This window comes from Gorilla gorilla, chromosome 23, assembly GCF_029281585.2.
Source record: "Gorilla gorilla gorilla isolate KB3781 chromosome 23, NHGRI_mGorGor1-v2.1_pri, whole genome shotgun sequence".
NCBI lineage: Eukaryota > Metazoa > Chordata > Mammalia > Primates > Hominidae > Gorilla > Gorilla gorilla.
Window position 1 is genome coordinate 29,507,234 of NC_086018.1, and position 19,844 is coordinate 29,527,077.

At 44.6% G+C, this 19,844-nt stretch overlaps 1 protein-coding gene across 35 annotated transcripts in view; it reads left to right on the forward strand.

Annotated features, from left to right (window-relative positions):
- Positions 1-19,844, forward strand: part of SFI1 (SFI1 centrin binding protein) — a 125,249-nt gene that overhangs the window by 2,773 nt on the left and 102,632 nt on the right. For 9 of the 35 annotated variants that reach the window (XM_019018318.4, XM_055374266.2, XM_055374269.2 and 6 more), the window contains exons 1-2: positions 4,706-5,221; positions 16,869-16,990. In XM_019018318.4, the coding sequence (XP_018873863.2) occupies positions 16,899-16,990 (92 nt within the window). In that variant the 5' untranslated portion in view covers positions 4,706-5,221; positions 16,869-16,898. Of the gene's footprint in view, positions 1-4,591; positions 5,222-16,868; positions 16,991-19,844 lie in introns of those variants that run through there. The other 26 variants (XM_019018316.4, XM_055374258.2, XM_055374274.2 and 23 more) reach the window with 11 other exon arrangements.

The following is a 19,844-nucleotide window of genomic DNA, read 5'->3' on the forward strand; positions in this document are numbered from 1 at the left end:
TCCTGACCCTGCCAATTAGTGTGAAACCTGAGCCAGGCATTTCACCACCTGGATCTCCCTTTCCTCATTTTTCCGAAAGGGATCGCAGTATACCTACTTTTTAGGCTTGCAGAGGGAATTAAAGATAACATTAAAAACACTACTCTGGTTATTTTATTTTGGGGGTGATGAAGTCTTGCTCCGTCATCCAGGCTGGAAAGCAATGGCACAATCAGCTCACTGCTCCAGCCTCAGCCTCCCAAATAGCTGGGACTACAGGCTCCTGCCACTACAGCAGGCTAATTTTTAACGATTTTTTGCAGAGACGGGATCTTGCTATGTTGCTCAGGCTGGTCTCAAATTCCTGGCCTCAAGTGATCCTCCTGCCTCAGCCTCCAAAAGCACTGGGATTACAGGCATGAGCCACCACACCTGACCTTTCTTGAAAAAGAAAATACTAGAAACCCAGAAATTATGGATTTCTGGTTACCTACTGTTACGTAACAAACCACCCCAGAATTCCAATTATATTTTGCTCTCAAATCTGCAAAATGGGCTGGTTCCTGCTGCGACGGCTGGTTTCTGATCCATTCAGCACCAGTGGGGGCAGCCCAAAGGCTGGGGCTGAGGGTCCCGTAAAAGCGTACGTGTCTGGTGGTTGATGGTGGCTGTCAGCTAGGACCTGGGACCATTAGAGCTGTCCCTGGAACACTTACACATGGCCTCTCCCTGTGTCTGAGCTTCCTTGAAATATCATGGCTGGATTCTAAGGGCAAGTGTTCAGAGAGCGAACAAGAAAGCCATATAGTTGCTGTATTGCCTTTCCTAACCTAGCCCTGGAATCAGTTCTACCACGTGCCACATTCTGTTCCTTAGAAAGGAGTCAGCACGGCTACCCTATATTCAAAGCAAAGGAACTTAGACTCCACCTCTATATGGGAGGAATGTCAAGGAATGTGTAGGCATGTTTTAAACCACCACAAGCCATACATGAAATCAGTGCCCAGGGCATTGTAGCTATCATGATTTGATAGCTGGAACTAATTTCCTGAGCCCTCTGGTCTACCCTACTTAGGACCTACTTTTCCACTAGGCTCCTTTAATGTCTTGTAGAACTTTGGCCTCAACTCATTTCTTACCTCTCAAAGTCTTACTCTGTCCTTATAGAAGAAGAAGATGGTTATTACCTAGGAAAAAAGGTAATAATCTAAGGGAGGCTTTCCTAAACTTCTTTCACCTGTGCCTGGCAAAAGCTAGATGCTTACAAATTGCAAATTCTTGTTTCATTGTAGCTTTTGAATGTTACTCTCCTTGGCAGGATAATTTTTATTTTTATTTTTTATTTTTTGAGAAGGAGTCTCGCTGTATCGCCCAGGCTGGAGTGCAATGGCGTGATCTTGGTTCACTGCAACCTCTGCCTCCCAGGTTCAAGTGATTCTCCTGCCTCAGCCTCCTGAGTAGCTGGGATTACAGGCGCATGCCACCACGCCCAGCTAATTTTTGTATTTTTAGTAGAGACAGGATTTCACCATGTTGGTCAGGCTGGTCTCAAACTCCTGACCTCGTGATCCGCCCACCTCGGCCTCCCAAAGTGCTGGGATTACAGGCATGAGCTACCACACCCGGCCTGATAATTTGTAATTTTTTTTTGAGACGGAGTCTCGCTCTGTCATCCAGGCTGGAGTGCAGTAGCGTAATCTCGGCTCACTGCAAGCTCTGCCCCCTGGGTTCAGGCCATTCTGCCTCAGCCTCCCGAGTAGCTGGGACTACAGGTGCCCGCCACCACGCCCGGCTAAATTTTTGTATTTTTAGTAGAGACACGGTTTCACCATGTTAGCCAGGATGGTCTCGATCTCCTGACTTCATGATCCACCCGCCTTGGCCTCCCAAAGTGTTGTGATTACAGGTGTGAGCCACCACGCCTGGCCTATAACTTGTAATTTTTTGAGACCGAGTTTTGCTCTGTCGCCCAGGCTAGAGTGCAGTGGCACAATCGGCTCACTCAACCTCCGCCTCCTGAGTTCAAGCAATTCTCATGCCTCAGCCTCCCAAGAAGCTGGGACTACAGGTCTGTGCCACCACACCTGGCTAACTTTTGTATTTTTAGTAGAGATGGGGTTTCACCATGTTGGCCAGGCTGGTCTGAACTCCTGACCTCACGTGGTCCCCCAACCTTGGGCTCCGAAAGTGCTGGGTGTGAGCCATCATGCCAGGCCAATAATTTGTAATTCTAAATGCCCCCTTCTGCAACTAATAACCAATTTTCAAGTATCAGCTTGGGAAAGCTCTTTGAGAGAGAAATTATTCTAGTTCTTTACTAAATATGTGTAAGATCTTGGTTTAGGTCTAAATTGTTGGCCCAAAGTTTGGCATAAGGGGTCTCAAAGGTTCAGTCAGTCGGGGAAATTCGCAGTCCAAGAACAGCAGAGGAGCAAATGAAAATACCAGAAACTGGCCGGGCATGGTGGCTCATGCCTGTGATCCTAGCACTTTGGGAGGCTAAGGTGGGAGGATCACTTGAGATCAGGAATTCTAGACCAGCATGGCCAACGTCACAAAACCCCGTCTCTACTAAAAATACAAAATTAGCTGGGCGTGGTGGCATATGCCTGTAATCCCAGCTACTTGGGTGGCTGAGCTAGGAAAATCTCTTGAACCTGGGAGGCAGAGGTTGCAGTGAGCCGAGATCGCGCCACTGCACTCCAGCCTGGGTGACAAAAGTGAAACTGTCTCAAAAAAGAAAAAAGAAAATACTAGAAACCCAGAAATTATGAGAGCACCTGTGAGAGAGTTTAATGCCAGGCCATGACCTTTCAGCAGCCTCATCACAGAAGGCTGGATTGCACCTCTCTAAATGGGCTTTTTCCTACTCAGTTTTTCTTGCTCCAAGAGTAACCCTTAGTTTTTTGTTTTTTTTCAAGACAGAGTCTCGGTCTGTCACCCAGGCTGGAGTGCAGTGGCAGGATCTTGGCTTACTGCAACCGCCCCCATCAGGTTCAAGCGATTCTCCTGCCCCAACCCCCCGAGTAGCCAGGATTACAGGCTCGTGACTCCACGCCTGGCTAATTTTTCTATTTTTAGTAGTAGAGATGGGGTTTCACTGTGTTGGCCAGGCTGGTCTCAAACTCCTGACCTCAAGTGATGACTCACCTTGGCCTCTCAAAGTGCTGGGATTATAGGCGTGAGCCACAGCGCCTGGTCAAATTTTTTATATTTTCTAGAGATGGGGGTCTCACTATGTTGCCCAGGCTGTTCTTGAACTACTGGGCTCAGGCAATTCTCCTGGCTCAGCCTTCCAAAATGCTCAGATTACAGGTGTGAGCCACCGTGCCCAGCCTCTAAGATGTCCTTGTCCTAGTTATTATTATGTACTATTATCTTCTAATCTTTCCCAACAGGGCTATTCTCATTGTAACTCAAATGGAAATGCCTTTCATCTCTCCTAAATTTGTCAAAGCTGAGGATAGTAAATGCACATAACAGGAAGAAAGCATTAGGAAATTAGCTCAAATCATCTAGAAAGTGCTTATTGACTTATCCTAAATATATAATTTATATAAATCTACATAATTACATAGAAGTACTTAGGCTAAATTACAGTAAATATATTTTTGTTATACTGTTAATTACAACCTTGAAGCTTACTAAATTATTTTAAAACTACTTGGCCACATTAAGTTCAGATAAAAGTTGTCCCTAAAACATTGGCATTGATGTCCGCTAAAGTAGAACTCCTTTTAAATTATTATTATTATTTTTTTTTGAGACAGTTTTGCTCTTGTTGCCCAGGCAAATGCAAATACACGATCTCGGCCCACTGCAACATTTGCCTCCTGGGTTCAAGCGATTCTCCTGCCTCAGCCTCCCCAGTAGCTGGGATTACAGGTGCCCACTACCACCCCCGGCTAATTTTTTAAATTTTATTTTTAGTAGAGACGAGGTTTCACCATATAAAACATAATTTAGGGCCAGGCGCGGTGGCTCATGCCTGTAATCACAGCACTTTGGGAGGCCGAGGCGGGCGGATCATCTGAGGTCAGGAGTTCGAGAGACACCTGGCCAACATGGTAAAACCCGTCTCTATCAAAAAAAAAAAAACAAAAAAAACAAAAATTAGCCGGGCGTGGTGGCGTGCGCCTGGGAGGCTGAGGCAGGAGAAACACTTGAACCCGGGAGGTGGAGGTGGGAGTGAGCCCAGATCACGCCACTGCACTGCAGCCTGGGCTACAGAGGGAGACTCCTTCTCAAAAAATAAATAATAAATGTTTTAATTGCAAAAATTAACATGTAGAAAATAGGGCAAAAATACAAATTATCTGTGATTCTAACCCCGAGACACCCAACAAGTTAATTTTCCTGTTTTTAGCGTAAAATCTTTCAAGTAAATAACTACTGCTTTTAGTCTCTGCACCAGGAATCTCACGTGCTTTCAAATGTTTTACAAAGCACGTAAAAAAGTATTTCAAAAGTCCCACTTACCCCTCCCACTCCTATTTTTAAGATTATTAGGATCGGCCCAAATTTAAAAATTTAACAAAAAGAGTGCTTATTAATTACATTTTAAAATGAAGGGTTACAAAAAGAGATAAGCCTGGCATTTCTAATTCGGGGGCCATGGGACCTCTCCCCTCCAAGTGCAAGTTGTAGCAACCTGCCGGGTCCACGCATGGGCGGGTCATACTCCACGGGTTCCGGTTTCCACTCCCTGTGAACCAAAAGCCAGAGAGGCCCACGCACGAGTCCGGAAGTGAGGGAGGGAGGACTTTCGTTCGCAGCCGCCTCCCAGCTGGAACCTCATCCTTAGTACTCGGCCGCGGGCGGCGTAACTCGGGGTTCCGCCTCGGAATACCTCCCACTTCTCTTGTCTAAGAGGAGCAGTAGCAAGCTGAGCTCAGAGCGAAGCTGGCGAGCCAAGGAGATAAAGAACCCTCGGTGGGGATGCCCAGAGGGTGCATGCTCCACGCCCCTCGAAACCGACTCTCACTGCCGCTGCTGCAAAGCAACCTGAGGTGCGCCACCTGCCCGACTGAGGCTGCGCAAGTCCCGGGGTCTGGGCGGGGTGGTCCTCGTGCGCGCCGCGTCGCCGTGGAGACGAGGGCGGGCCCGCGCGAGACTGGCGTCTAGAGGCGCGCGAAGAGCTGAGGCGGGCGTGGACCGCGCGGGAGTTAAGAAGCAGGTCCCGGACCGCCCTATACCGCCGGATTTTCTCCCAACGTCAGGCCCGATGGCTCGGCTTCCCCAGGTACGAGGCCCGACCCTAACGTCCCCACCCTCTTCTGGGCTCGGCCTTTCCGGCAGTGAGCCCGGCAAGGACCTCAGTCGAGTTCCTCCGAGCCCGGTGAAATCTGTCCGAGCCTCCGCTTCCTCCCCTGAAAGTGCAGGTGATGTTCTCTACCTGCGGGTCTGTGGTGCGGGAATGGAGGAAGTGCGACAAGAGGGCGCAGGACGGGGCCTGGAGCCTGCCATCCTCTCCCGCCGCGTCTTCTCGGCTTCTTGTCTTCCGCCCCGGGGGCACCGCATCCTCCCAGGCGTCTAGTGCGCTCCTGGCCGGTGCTCGAGTCCACGCAATGCCCCTTAGCGTGCGCGGATCCAAATCAGGGGTTTCCTCCTCCCGGCTCCGTGGCCCAGGAGCGGAAGGGCTGGTATAAGGGCGACCTTACCCCCACTGAGCGCGCAGGGAGTAACGCGGTAAACAAACCTTGAAGCCTTCCCCGCGTGGGAGGTGGGTACCTGTTTTTATGGGAGGCTGTTCAGGTTTCTTAACTGCTGTGTAGATGTGTTGTAAATATTTGTTGAATGAATGATGTGAGGGACTTGAGTACAGCCATACCTCGCTTTATTGCACTTCACAGATACCGTGTTTTTTACAAATTAAAAGTTTGTAGCAAGCAGCCCTGCACCGAGCAACTATTTTTTCAATAGCATGTGCCCACTTCCTGTCACTTACACTTTGGTAACTATCGCTATATTTCAAGCTTTTTATTTCAGGTGCACCGTTACAGTGATCTGTGATCAGTGATCTTTGATGTTGTTATTGCAGTTGTTTTAGGTGGCCACGAACCTCACTGGTATAAGACAGCAAACTTAAGTGTTGTGTCTGACTGCTCCACCTACCTGCCAGTTCCCTGTTTCTCTCCTCCCTCTCGGTCCTCCTTGTAGCCTGAGAGGCAACAATATTGAAATTAGGCCAATTAATAGCCCCACAGTGGCCCCTAAGTGTTCAGTGAAAGGAAGAGTTCCATGTCTCTCACTTTATATCAAAAGCTAGAAATGACTAAGCTAGAAATGCCTGTGCTCTGTAAATGCAACAATAAACCCAGGATGACCACACGTCTATTTACTGAATGTCTTTACATCATATTTACAGTGTGGTTTACTGAATATTTTAAGCCTACTATCGAGACCTACTGTTCAGAAAAAAGGATTCCTTTCAAGATATTACTGGTCATTAACAAGGCACCTGGTCACCAGGGAACTCTGATGAAGATGTACAAAGAGATTAATGTTACTTTACATGTCTGCTAACACAGTATGCATTCTATAGCCCATGGTTCAAGGAGTAATTTTGACTTTCAAGTCATTATTTAAGAAATACATTTTGTGGGCTGGGCATGGTGGCTCATGCCTGTAATCCCAGCACTTTGGGAGGCCGAGGCGGGTGGATCATGAGGTCAGGAGTTTGAGACCAGCCTGGCCAACATAGTGAAACCCCGTCTCAACTGAAAAATACAAAATATTAGCCGGATGTGGTGGCGGGCACCCATAATCCCAGCTACTGGGGAGGCTGAGGCAGGAGAATCACTTGAACCCGGGAGGCGGAGCTTGCAGTGAGCCAAGATTGCGCCATTGCACTCCAGCCTGGGCGACAGAGTGATGAGACTCCATATCAAAAAAAAAAAAAAATACATTTTGTGATGCCATAGCTGCCATAGGTAGTGATTCCTCTGATGGATCTGGGCAAAGTAAATTGAAAATTTTCTGGAAAGGATTTCTAGGTGCCATTAAGAACATTCATGATTTGTGGAAAGGGGTTAAAATATCAATTCCAGCCTGGCCAACGTGAAGAAACCCTGTGTCTACTAAAAATACAAAAATTAGCTGGGTGTGGTGGTGGGCGCCTGTAATCCCAGTTACTCAGGAGGCTGAGGCATGAGAATTGCTTGAACCCAGGAGGCAGAGGTTGCAGTGAGCCAAGACTGCACCACTGCACTCCAGCCTGGGCGACAGAGCAAGACTCCGTCTAAAAAAAAAAAAAAAAATCATTAAAAGGAGTTTGAAAAAGTCGAGTCAGGCCGCCATGGATAACTGAGAGACTCAAGACCCGAGTGGAGAAAGTAACTGCAAGATATGATAGAAAAATCAAGCAAACTGGAATTAGAAGGGGAGCCTAAAAATGTGACCAATTGCTGCAACCTCATGATAAAACTTGGATGGATGAGGAGTGGTTTCTTTTTTTCTTTCTTTTTTCTTTTTTTTTTTTATGAGATGGAGTTTCACTCTTATTGCCCAGGCTGGAGTGCATGGCACACTCTTGACCTCCTGACCTCATGTGATCCACCTGCTTCAGCCTCCCAAAGTGCTAGGATTACAGACCTGAGCCACTACATGCCCGGCTTTGTTTTTGTTTTTGTTTTCAGACAGGGTCTTGTTCTGTTGTCCAGGCTGGAGTGCAGTGGTGATCATGGCTCATTGCAGCCTTGAACTTCTAGGTGAAAGTGATCCTCCTGCCTTAGCCTCTTGCCTCCTCAGTACCTGGGTGTGTAATACCATGCCTCGCTAATTTTTTTTTTTTTTTTTTTTTGAGATGAGGGTCTTGTTAGTTGAGCAGGCTGGTCTTGAACTCCTGGTCTCAAGCAGTCCTCCTGCCTTGGCCTCCCAAAGTGCTCACCACAACCTCCGCCTCCCAGGTTCAAGTGATTCTCCTGCCTCAGCCTCCCGAGTAGCTGGGATTGCAGGCATGTGTCACCACGCCTGGCTAATTTTTTGTATTTTTAGTAGAGACAGGGTTTCACTGTGTTAGCCAGGATGGTCTCCATCTCTCAGCCTCCCAAAGTGCTGGGATTACAGGTGTGAATCACCGTGCCTGGCGAAAGTGGTTTCTTGAGTTGAAATCTACACCTGGTGAAGATGCTGTGAACATTGTTGAAATGACAGCAAAGGATTTAGAATATTACATAAACTTAGTTGACAAAGCAGTGGTAGGATTTTAGAGGATTGACTTCAATTTGAAAGATGTTCTACTGTGGGTAAAATGCTATTAAATAGCATTACATGCTATAGAGAAATCTTTGATGAAAGGAAGAGAGTCCATCGATGTGACATACATCACTATTGTCTTATTTTAAGAAATTGTAATAGCACTTTGGGAGGCTGAGGCGGGCGGATTACCTGAGGTCAGGAGTTCGAGACCAGTCTGGCCAACATGGTGCAACCCCGTCTCAACTAAAAATACAAATATTACCAGGCACGGTGGTGTGTGCCTGTAGTCCCAGCTACTCCAGAGGCTGAGGCAGGAGAATCGCTTGAACCCAGGAGGCAGAGGTTGCAGTGAGCGTTGCAACCACTGTGCTCCAGCCTGGGCGACAGAGTGAGACTCCATCTTAAAAAAAAAAAATTGAAAATGCCACAGTTGCCGGATGCAGTATAATCCTGCATTACAGGCTCACGCCTGTAATCCTAGCACTTTGGGTGGCTGAGGTGGGCGATCACTTGAGGTCAGTAGTTCAAGACCTGCCTGGCCAACATGGTGAAACCCTGACTCTACTAAAAATATAAAAGCCAGTTGTGGTGGCGGGCACCTGTAATCCCCACTATTTGGGAGGCTGAGGCAGGAGAATCGCTTGAACCCAGGAGCCGAGATCGCACCACAGAGTGAGACTCTGTCTCAAAAAAAAAAAAAAAAAAAAAGAAAAAATAAATTGCCATAGCCATTCCAACCTTCAGCAATCACTACCCCGATCAGTCAGCAGCTATTAACATGGAGGCAAGACCCTCTACTGGCAAAAATATTACAACTCACTGAAGAATCAGATAATTGTTAGCATTTTTTAGCAATAAAGTGTTTTTATTTTTTTTTATTTTTATTTTTGAGACAGTTTCATCTCATCACCCACGGTGGAATGCATTGGCATGATCTTGGCTCACTGCAACCTCTGCCTCCTGGGTTCAAGCGATTCTCCTGCCTCAGCCTCCTGAGTAGCTGGAATTACAGGCACCTGCCACTACACCCAGCTAATTTTGTGTTTTTAGTAGAGACAGGGTTTTGCCATGTTGGCCAGGTTGGTCTCAAATTCCTGATCTCAGGTGATTCTCCCGCCTGGGCCTCCCAAAGTGCTGGGATTACAGGCGTGAGCCATTGTGCCTGCCCAATAAAGTGGTGTGTGTGTGTGTGTGTGTGTGTGTGTGTGTGTGTGTGTGTGTTTTGTTTTTGTTTTTTTTTTTTGAGTCTGAGTGTTGCTCTGTCACCCAGGCTGGAATGCAATGGCGCGATCTCGGCTTGCTGCAACCTCCGTCTCCCAGGTTCAAGCAATTCTCCTGCCTCAGCCTCCTGAGTAGCTGGGATTATAGGCGCCCACCACCACCACCAGCTAATTTTTGTATTTTTAGTAGAATGGGGTTTCACCATATTGGCCAGGCTGGTCTCGAACTCCTGACCCCGTGACCCACCCACCTTGGCCTCCCAAAGTGCTGAGATTACAGGTGTGAGCCACTGTGCCCGGCCAAATATTTTTAAATTAAGGTATGTACATTAGTTTTTGAGACAATGCTATTGCACACTTAACTACAAGTGTAGACATAACTTTTTTTTTTTTTTTTTTGAGACGGAGTGTCGCTCTGTTGCCCAGGCTGGAGTGCAGTGGTGTGATCTTGGCTCACTGCAAGCTCTGCCTCCTGGGTTCACGCCATTCTCCTCCCTCAGCCTCCCGAGTAGCTGGGACTACAGGCGCCCGCCACCACGCCCGGCTAATTTTTTGTATTTTTAGTAGAGACGGGGTTTCACTGTGCTAGCCAGGATGGTCTTGATCTCCTGACCTCATGACCGCCCGTCTCGGCCTCCCAAAGTGCTGGGATTACAGGCGTGAGTCACCGTGCCCAGCTGACATAACTTTTATATGAACTGGGAAATCAAAAAATTCATGTGACTGGCTTTATTTATGCGGTCTGCAGCTGAACTCTCAGTATCTCTGAGGTCTGCCTGTACTAGTCCCAGTTCCGTCACTTGTTAGCTGGGAACCTTGAGCCCTCCATCTGTAAAATGAAGTTGATAACCACTTGCTGAGGTAGTTATATTAAAGTAGGTAGTTCATGAAAAGTGCTTAGCACTAATGCGTAGCAGAGTACTTTATCTATAGATGTTATTTTGATTATAGTCTATACATTTTTGATTGTGTGGTACTCTCAACATTTTGTTAAAACATAACATTGATAAGAGAAAATCGATTCTGGATGGGTCCACTGTCTGTCTGTAGTTGGCACGTTCTTCATGCCTGTGTGGGTTTTCGCCAGATGCTCTGGTTTCCTCCCATGTCCCCACGATAAGCACATTAGCTTCATTGACATGTCTAAATGATCCTAGTGTGAGTAAGTGTGTGTGTGAGTGTGCAATGCGATGAATGGCTTCCTGTCCAGGGTGGCTTCCCCCCTTGTGCCCTGAGCTGCCAGGATACACTGTAGCCAACCTTGACCCTGAACTGGAATAAGTGGGTAAATAATTATCTTACTTGTTCTTATGAATCTTCTGTACGTATATGTATAGCTCACATTTATTTCAGTGTTTAATATTAAAAGGGTTTGGATCTTTATTTAGAAGTTTGGTGATGTTTTCTGACCAGAAATATGTTACAGGAACTTAAATCTTGTTTGTATCAACTACCTTTTATGGTAAAATTGGTCTCCTTATACATCATTTTGCTTAAAGTTGCAGTTTCCAAGAACCTATCAATGACGTTAAGTGAGGACTTACTGTACTTAGTTCTAGATGAGGCTGGATGATATTCAGGTTCAATTTTTTTTTTTTTTTTTTGAGATGGAGTTTCACTCTTGTCACCCAGGCTGGAGTGTAATGGCGTGATCTCGGCTCCTGCAACCTCCACCTCCTGGGTTCAAGCGATTCTCCTGCCTCAGCCTCCCAAGTAGCTGGGATTACAGGACCTGCCACGATGCCCGGCTAATTTTTGTATTTTTATTAGAGACGGGGTTTCACCATGTTGTCCAGGCTGGTCTTGAACTCCTGACCTTAGGTGATCCACCTGCCTCGGCCTCCCGAAGTCCTGGGATTACAGGCGTGAGCCACTGCGCCCGGCCAGGTTCAATTTTTTAGCAAGATTTCATCATGGATGGTAGCACTTCGTCAGTGCTTTGTTGGGTTTATTTTGGTCTCTTTTTTATTTGTTGGAGGTCTTTTCTAAATGTTTTATGATTCTCGATTGTCCGTTTATACTTAAGTGTAACTGAGAGATTATGGCCGAGCGCGGTGGGTCCCACCTGTAATCCCAGCACTTTGGGAGGCTGAGGCAGGCAGATGACTTGAGGTCAGGAATTCAAGACCAGTCTGGCTTAGCCAGGTGTGATGGTACTCGGGAGGCTGAGACAGAAGAATCGCTTGAACCCAGGAGGCAGAGTTTGCAGTGAGCCGAGAGTGAGCCACTGCACTCCAGCCTGGGCAACAAAGCGAGACTCTGTCTCAAAAAAAAAAAAAAAAAAAAAAAAAAAAAAAAAAAAAAAGGTGTAACTGAGAAATTACTTGGAAGCTTCTAGTGTCTGAGCAGGACTTGTGAGTTCATGGGCTTCACTTTAGGGTAATCTAGGGACAAGTCTGCTTTTTCATTGATGCAGAGTAAGGCACAGGTCTCAGAATCTGGAGATGTGTTAGTTTTTAGTGTTTTCTGAGAAGACTTTTCCAGTCTCCTGCCTGAGAGGTACCATCTAGCTACCAGAATTTTGGAAGCGGGACAGCAGAAGTGGCGTGAATACCCTATCTGACAGGGTTGGAATTCTCTGTGGTCCACTTTCCTTTGGTATCCACTCTGAAGTTTTTCATTTCCTCAAACCTGTTAGGCCACTTCATTTTCCTTTCTTGTAAAACTTGTGGAAATCCCTCGTGTCCTATAATCGCTTCTGTCATCTCTTTAACCTTATGGTTCGTTCCTTTGTATTCTTTGCTGCCACCTTAGAAGGTCAATCTACATGTTTAACTGGGAGTCAACACCTAATAATTTTTGTTTTTCTTGGACTGTTTTTTTTTTTTTTTTTTGAGTTTCGCTCTTGTTGCCCAGGCTGGAGTACAGTGGTGTGATCTTGGCTCACTGCAACCTCCGCCTCCTAGGTACAAGCGATTCTCTTGTTTCAGCCTCCCAAGTAGCTTGGATTACAGGCATTCGCCACCATGCCAATTTTTTTTTTTTTTTGAGTAGAGACAGGGTTTCACCACATTAGTCAGGCTGGTGGCGAACTCCTGACCTCAGTTGATCCACCTGCTTCGGCCTCCCAAAGTTCTAGGATTACAGGCATGCACCACTGTCCTCGGCCATGTTTTGTATTTGATTATCCTTATATTCCAACTTATAAGCAAGTTTATATTCATACATGTCCTTATTGAAAGCAAACCTGTGTCCTAGTTTTTCCAGTATATGTGTATTTTTTCTGTGAGGTTACAGACGTTGTTTTAGAGGCTGGAGATAGAGTGGAGAGAAGATCAGATGTGATTCCTGTTTCCATGGAATTTATATTTTAGTGGGGAAGGCAGACATGTACAAATAGGTAGAATGCTGGTATAGAGTATATAACAAAAGGGAGTCCTTGACCACGAAGGACATTCCACAGGATCATTATGACAGAAACCCAAGGCGGTGACACATTGATTATAGCAGTATTTCACGAAAAATCACTATTTGAATACTCCATTTGATTTATTTGTAGAAATAATCACTTATGATGACCTCTGTTACTTGGAGTGTAGTATCAGAAAAACTAGGACATCGGTTTGATGTAAGTAAGGATTATTCGTTTTGTATGGATAAACTGGCTAATTCCTTGTCTGATTGTCATTGAAATACGTGACCTTGATTATAAGGGTGACTTCATTCTTTCAGAATGAAACATCTTGTAAATGCATCACAATTACTCAACATAGGACATGTTCACCCTGTTAGCTTGCCTCCACCATTTACTTAAATCTTACTCTTCTATCTTACTACTTGTATTAGTTTCCTAGGGCTGCTGTAACAAAGTACCACAAACCGGGTGGCTTAAAACTAATAGAAGTTTATTCTTTCACAGTTTTAGAGGCTATAAGTCTGAAATCAAGGTGTCATCCTCTCCCTGAAGGCTCAGGGGAGAATCTGTTCCATGCCTTTCTCTTAGCTTCTGATGTTGCCAGCAATCTTTGGCAATTCTTGTAGATACATCACTCTAATCTCTGCCTCTGTCATCACATTGCATTCTCCTCTTTATGTGTATCTGTTCCTGTATCTCTTCTCTTTCAAGAAAGACACAAATCGTGTTGGATTACGGGCCCACCCTACTCCCATGTGACCTCATCTTAACTTACATCTTAATTACTTCTGCAAAGACCCTGTTTTCAGGTAATGTCACATTCGCAGGTAGCAGGGGTGAGGATTTCAGCAAATCTTTTTTGGGGAACACAATTCAACCCACAACACTGCTATTCCTGGCACTAAAAAAAAAATAGTAATAATAATACTAATTAAAAAAACTATGTCATAATTTATTCAGTTCCTAATGAATATTTTTGATAGAAATTATCACCAATTGAAAATGAAAAATGGGCTCAGGCACAGTGGCTCACGCCTATAATCCCAGCACTTTGGGAGGCCGAGGCGGGCAGATCATTTAAGGTCAGGAGTTTAAGACCAGCCTGGCCAACATGGGGAAACCCCATCTCTACTAAAAATACAAAAAGTAGCCAGTTGTGGTGGTGCATTCCTGTAATCCCAGCTACATGGGAGGCTGAAGCAGGAGAATCGGTTGAACCCGGGAAGTGGAGGTTGCAGTGAGCCTAGATTGCACCACTGCATTCCAGCCTGGGCAACAGAGCGAGACTGTCTCGAAAAAAAAAAAAAAAAAAAGAAAAAATGAAAACTAGGCAAGGTGCAGTGGTGCCTGTCTGTAGTCCCAGCTACTTGGGAGGCCGAGACAGGAGAATTGCTTGAGGCCAGGAGTTTGAGATTACAGTCAGCTATGATCACACTACTGCACTCCAGCCTGAGTGACAGAGTGAGACCCTATCTCTACACACGAAAAAAGGCACTTTGGGAGGCTAAGGTGGATAGATCAGTTGAGCTCAGGAGTTTGAGACCAGCCTGAGCAATATAGCAAGACCCTGTCTCTACAAATAATAAAAAATAAGCTGAGCATGGTGGCACATACCTGTGGTCCCAGCTACTTGGGAGGCTATGGTGAGAGGACTGCTTGAGCATGGGAGGTTGAGGCTGCAGTGAGCCGTGATGGTGCCACAGTACTTCAGCCTGGATAATAACATGAGACCCTGGATGACAGCATGAGAAAGAAAAAAGGCCAGGCATGGTGGCTCATGCCTGTAATCCTAACACTTTGGGAGGCTGAGGTGGGAGGATCACCTGAGCCTGAGGAGGTCGAGGCTGCAGTGAGCTGCGATTGCACTGCTGCATTCCAGCCTGGGTGACAGAGGGAAATCCTGTCTTTTTTTTTTTTTTTTTCTGAGACAGAGTCTTGCTCTGTTGCCCAGGCTGCAGTGCACTGGTGTGATCTCGGTTCACTGCAACCTCTGCCTCACAGGTTCAAGTGATTCTTCTGCCTCAGCCTCCTGAGTAGCTGGGATTGCAGGTGCCCACCACCATGCCTGGCTCATTTTTGTACTTTAAGTAGAGATGGAGTTTTCCCATGTTGGGCAGGCTGGTCTTGAACTCCTGACTTCAGGTGATCTGCCCGACTCAGCCTCCCAAAGGGCTGGGATTACAGGTGTGAGCCACTGTGCCTGGCCAGAAATTCTGTCTTTAAAAAAAAGAAAAGAAAGAAAATGAAAACTACACACAGTAACACTGATAACCATAAAAATTAATCTGAGGAAAAATAAGAAATCTTGGCCTCTACTGGTGTTTTTGTGAAGGGAAGTTGAAGGTGCTGAAGCATCTAGACATGAAGAAAGAACCAGGCACAACTTCTGAGTGTGGCTCGCTCTCCTCTCAGTTTCCTTCATTAGAAAATAACATTTTGCAGATGACATGATTCTGTATCTAGAAAACCCCATCGTCTCAGCCCAAAAGCTTCTTAAGCTGATAACCAACCTCAGCAAAGCCTCAGGATACAGATCAATGTGCAAAAATTGCAGACATTCCTGTACACCAACAACAGGCAAGCAGAGAACCAAATCATGAATGAATTGCTATTCACAGTTGCCACAAAAATAATAAAATACCTAGGAATACAGCTAACAAGGGAAGTGAAAGACCTCTTCAAGTAGAGCTACAAACCACTGCTCAAAGAAATCAGAGGTGACACAAACAAATGGAAAAACATTCCATGCTCATGGATAGGAAAAATCAATATCATGAAAATGGCCATACTGCCCAAAGCAATTTACAGATTCAATGCTGTTACCATTAACTACCATTGACATTCTTCACAGAATTAGAAAAAACTACTTTAAAATTCATATGGAACAAAAAAGCATGAATAGCCAGGACAATCCTAAGCAAAAAGAACAAAGCTGCAGGCATCACGCTACCCAACTTCAAACTATACTACGAGGTTATAGTAACAAAAACAGAATGGTACTGGCACAAAAACAGAAACATAGACTAATGGAACAGAATAGAGAACCCAGAAATAAGACTGCACACCTACAACCATCTGATCTTTGACAAATGTGACCAAAACCAGCAATGGGGAAAGGAGTCCCTATTTAATAACAGGTGCTGGGAGAACTGGCTAGCCATATTCAAATATTGAAGCTGGACCCCTTCTTTACACCATATATAAAAACTAACTCAAGATGGGTTAAAGACTTCAATTTAAAACCCAAAACTATAAAAAAGCCGTAGAAGAAAATCTAGGCAATACCATTCAAGACATAGGCACAGGCAAAGATTTCATGATGAAGATGCCAGAAGCAATTGCAACAGAATCACAAATTGACAAATTTAGTTTAATTTCTAATTAAACTAAAGCACTTCTGCACAGCAAAAGAAACTATCATCAGAGTAAACAGACAACCTACAGAATGGGAGAAAATTTTTGCACTCTATCCATCTGACAAAGGTGTAACATCTAGCATTTACAACATTATGAGATAAAAACAGCCCCATTAAGAAGTGGGCAAACGACATGAACAGACACTTTTCAAAAGAAGACATATATATGGTGAACAAACATGAAAAAAAGCTCAATATCACCGATCATTAGAGAAATGCAAATCAAAGCCACAATGAGGCTGGGTGTGGTGGCTCACCACTGTAATTTTAGCACTTTGGGAGGCCAAGGTGGGCAGATCACTTGAGGTCAGGAGTTTGAGACCAGCCTGGCCAACATGGTGGAATCTTGTCTCTACTGAAAAATACAAAAATTAGTTGGGTGTGGTGGCAGGTACCTGTAATCCCAGCTACTTGAGAGGTTGAGGCAGGAGAATCGCTTGAGCCCAGGAGGTGGAGGTTGCAGTGAGCTGAGATCGTGCCACTGCACTCCAGCCTGGGTGAAAGAGCAAGACTTTGTCTCAAAAAATAAAAAAAAAAAAGTAATTTAAATATAATATTTTAAGTCAGAGACCTAGCCCACATTCATCTAGTGTTGAATTAAGGAGGGCAGGAGACTAGGAGCTGGCATGTAGTTCAGAAATGTGGCTCCTGAGAGGCTGCAAATCATTTTCTCTCTTTTTTATTCTCTTTTTCTTGTAGTTAGAAGGGGAAGATAAAAGACTTTGATTCATGAAGAATCTGCTCACTGAGAAGTGTATATCAAGCCACAATTTCCATCAAAAAGTGATTAAGCAGAGAATGGAGAAGAAGGTTGATTCCAGGTGAGTGATGGGACTTGAGAAAAAAATATAACTGGAATGATGGTTCATATAAAACTGTAAACATTTTGTGTATGAAAAAATTATAAATTATGAGTGAGGTAGTAACTATGGGTAAGTTTTTTTTGTCATTGATATTTCAAATTTTTCATCTATAAGATAATACACATTTCGTACATTATGTTACAGTCAAAAAACATTCTGAGTAGTGCATGGAAATATCAATCATTAAAATTTGATTCTGAGCAGAAGTGAGTATTATTTTCCTGAGCTTTGAAGTTATATCATCCAGGTTGGCTGGCTCTCGTGTCTTCTACTTTTGATCATGGTTGCTTTCAGACTTTTACCTTCAGTTGACTGTATCTCTCCAATGAAGCTCTCGGCACCTTATAATGTGGCAGCCTCTGTATAACTCTCCCTTTCTGGGTTTTGGTAATTGTTCCCTCCCCTCATCTCTTTGGGCCTAGAGGTAGTACCACCTTAGCTTCTACTAGCTTCAGGTTCCTGCACTGTTTCTTGTAGTTCCTCTATACCCACAAGTTTGTAAATATACCATCTTCAAATTATCCTATTTTTAGTATGTCATCTATTTTCTTGTGACCTTTCATAGGTTTTATCATGAATGTTAATGGATTTTGTCACATGGTTTTTGTACATTTATTGAGATAATCATGTGGTTTTTGCTCTTTTTTCTATTAATAGGTGTATTACATAAATTGATTTTTGAATGTTAAATCAGCCTTGCATTCCTGGGATAAATCCCACTTAGTCATGGTGTTTATATGGCATATAGTTGTGTTAGTCAGGGTCATCTAGAGGAACAGAACTAATAGGATATATGTATATGTGAAAGGGAGTTTGTTAAGGAGAATTGACTCACACAATCACAAGGTGAAGTCCCGTGATAGGCAGTCTGCAAGTTGAGGAGCAAGGAAGCCAGTAGTGGCTCAGTCCAAGTCCCAATACCTCAAAAATAGGGAAGCCAACAGTGCAGCCTTCAATCTGTGGCCAAAGGCTTGTGAGCCCCTGGTAAACCATTGGTGTAAGTCCAAGAATCCAACAGCCAAAGAACTTGGAGTCTGATGTTCGAGGGCAGGAAACATCCAGCGTAGGAGAAAGATGCAGGCTAGAAGACTTAGCTAGTCAGCTTCTCCTACCTTCTGCCTGCTTTTCCTAGTGGTGCTGGCAGCCATTGGATGGTGCCCACCCACATTGTGGGTGGGTCTTCCTCTCCTAGTCCACTGACTCAAATGTTAATATCTTCTGGCAACGCCCAGATACACCCAGAAACAATACTTTGCATCCTTCAATTCGATCAAGTTGACACTTAATATTAACCATCACAATGGTTTTTATACGTTGTTGGATTTGGTTTGCTACTATTTTTTTGAGGATTTTTATGTCTGTAGTCATGAGGTCTATTGGTCTTTTATTTTTCTTTTTGGTAATATCTTTGTCTTTGGTATGATGGTGATACTGGTCTCAATGAATTTGGAAGTGTTCCTCTATTTTCTGGAAGAGTTTATGGAGCATTGTTTTGATATTTATTTATTTATGTATTTTTGACATGGAGTCTCGCTGTGTTGCCCAGGCTGGAGTGCAGTGGTACAGTCTCGGCTCACTGCAATCTCTGCCTGCCCAGTTCAAGCGATTCTCCATCATGTTGGCCAGGCTGGTCTCAAATTCGTGAGGTGATCTGCCCACCTCTGCCTGCCAAAGTGCTGGGATTACAGGTGTTGAGCGATAGTGCTCGGCCTATTATTTCTTTTTAAATCTTTGGTAGAATTAATCACTGAAACTATCTGTGCTTTTTTTTGTAGGAAAAATTATTTATTTTAGAGACACGGTCTTGCTCTGTTGCCTGGGCTGGAGTACAGTGGCACGATCACAGCTCAGTGCAGTTTCTAACTCCTGGGCTCAGGCAATCTTGCTGCCTCAGCCTCCCAAAGTGCTGGGATTACAGGTGTGAGCTACCAAGCCTGGCCTCTTTGTAGGAAAATTTTTAATTACTCATTTAATTTTTTTTACTTGTTAGAGATCTATTAGGTTTCTATTTATTGTTTTTGTTTGTTTTTTGAGATGGAGTCTCACTCTTGTCACCCAGACTGGAGTACGGTGGTGTGATCTCAGCTCACTGCAACCTCTGCCTCCCTGGTTCAAGCAATTCTCCTGCCTCAGCCTCCCGAGTAGCTGAGGTTACAGATGCATGCCACCATGCCTGGCTAATTTTTGTATTTTTATTAGAGATGGGGTTTTACCATGTTGGCCTGGCTTGTCTTGAACTCGTGACCTCAAATGACCCACCTACCTCGGCCTCCCAAAGTACTGGGATTACAGGCATGAGCCACTGAGCCCAGCTGTGTTTCTTCCTGAGTTAATTTTGGTAATTTCAGTTTTTCTAGAAATTTTTCCATTTCATTTATGTTGTCTAATTTGTTGGCATAAAGTTAATTGTATGCCCTTATAATTCTTTTAATTTATGAAGGGTCAGTGGTAAAGTCCTATCTTTCATACCTAATTTTGGTGATCCATGTCTTCTCTCTTTTCTCATTGGTTGATCTAGGTAAAGACTTGTCAGTTTTGCTGAGGGACCCTTACGGTTACGCTCTTTTTTTTCTTAAACTAATTTGAATTGGGTTCCTGTAGCTTGCAACTTAGGGTGCTGTGAATATACAGAAGTTTCTTATAGAATCCACTGGGTCTTGGGCAAAGTGGGAGAGAGAACTGTTTGAGACCTATTCAGCAGGTATTATGGACCCTTCTTCCTGAGCAGAGCCATCTTTGTGCTTCAAAATTTCATCGTGGGAGAATGAATTTGGTTGATCCAGCAAGGGTCAGTTTTTTCCCCCAGTGTAAT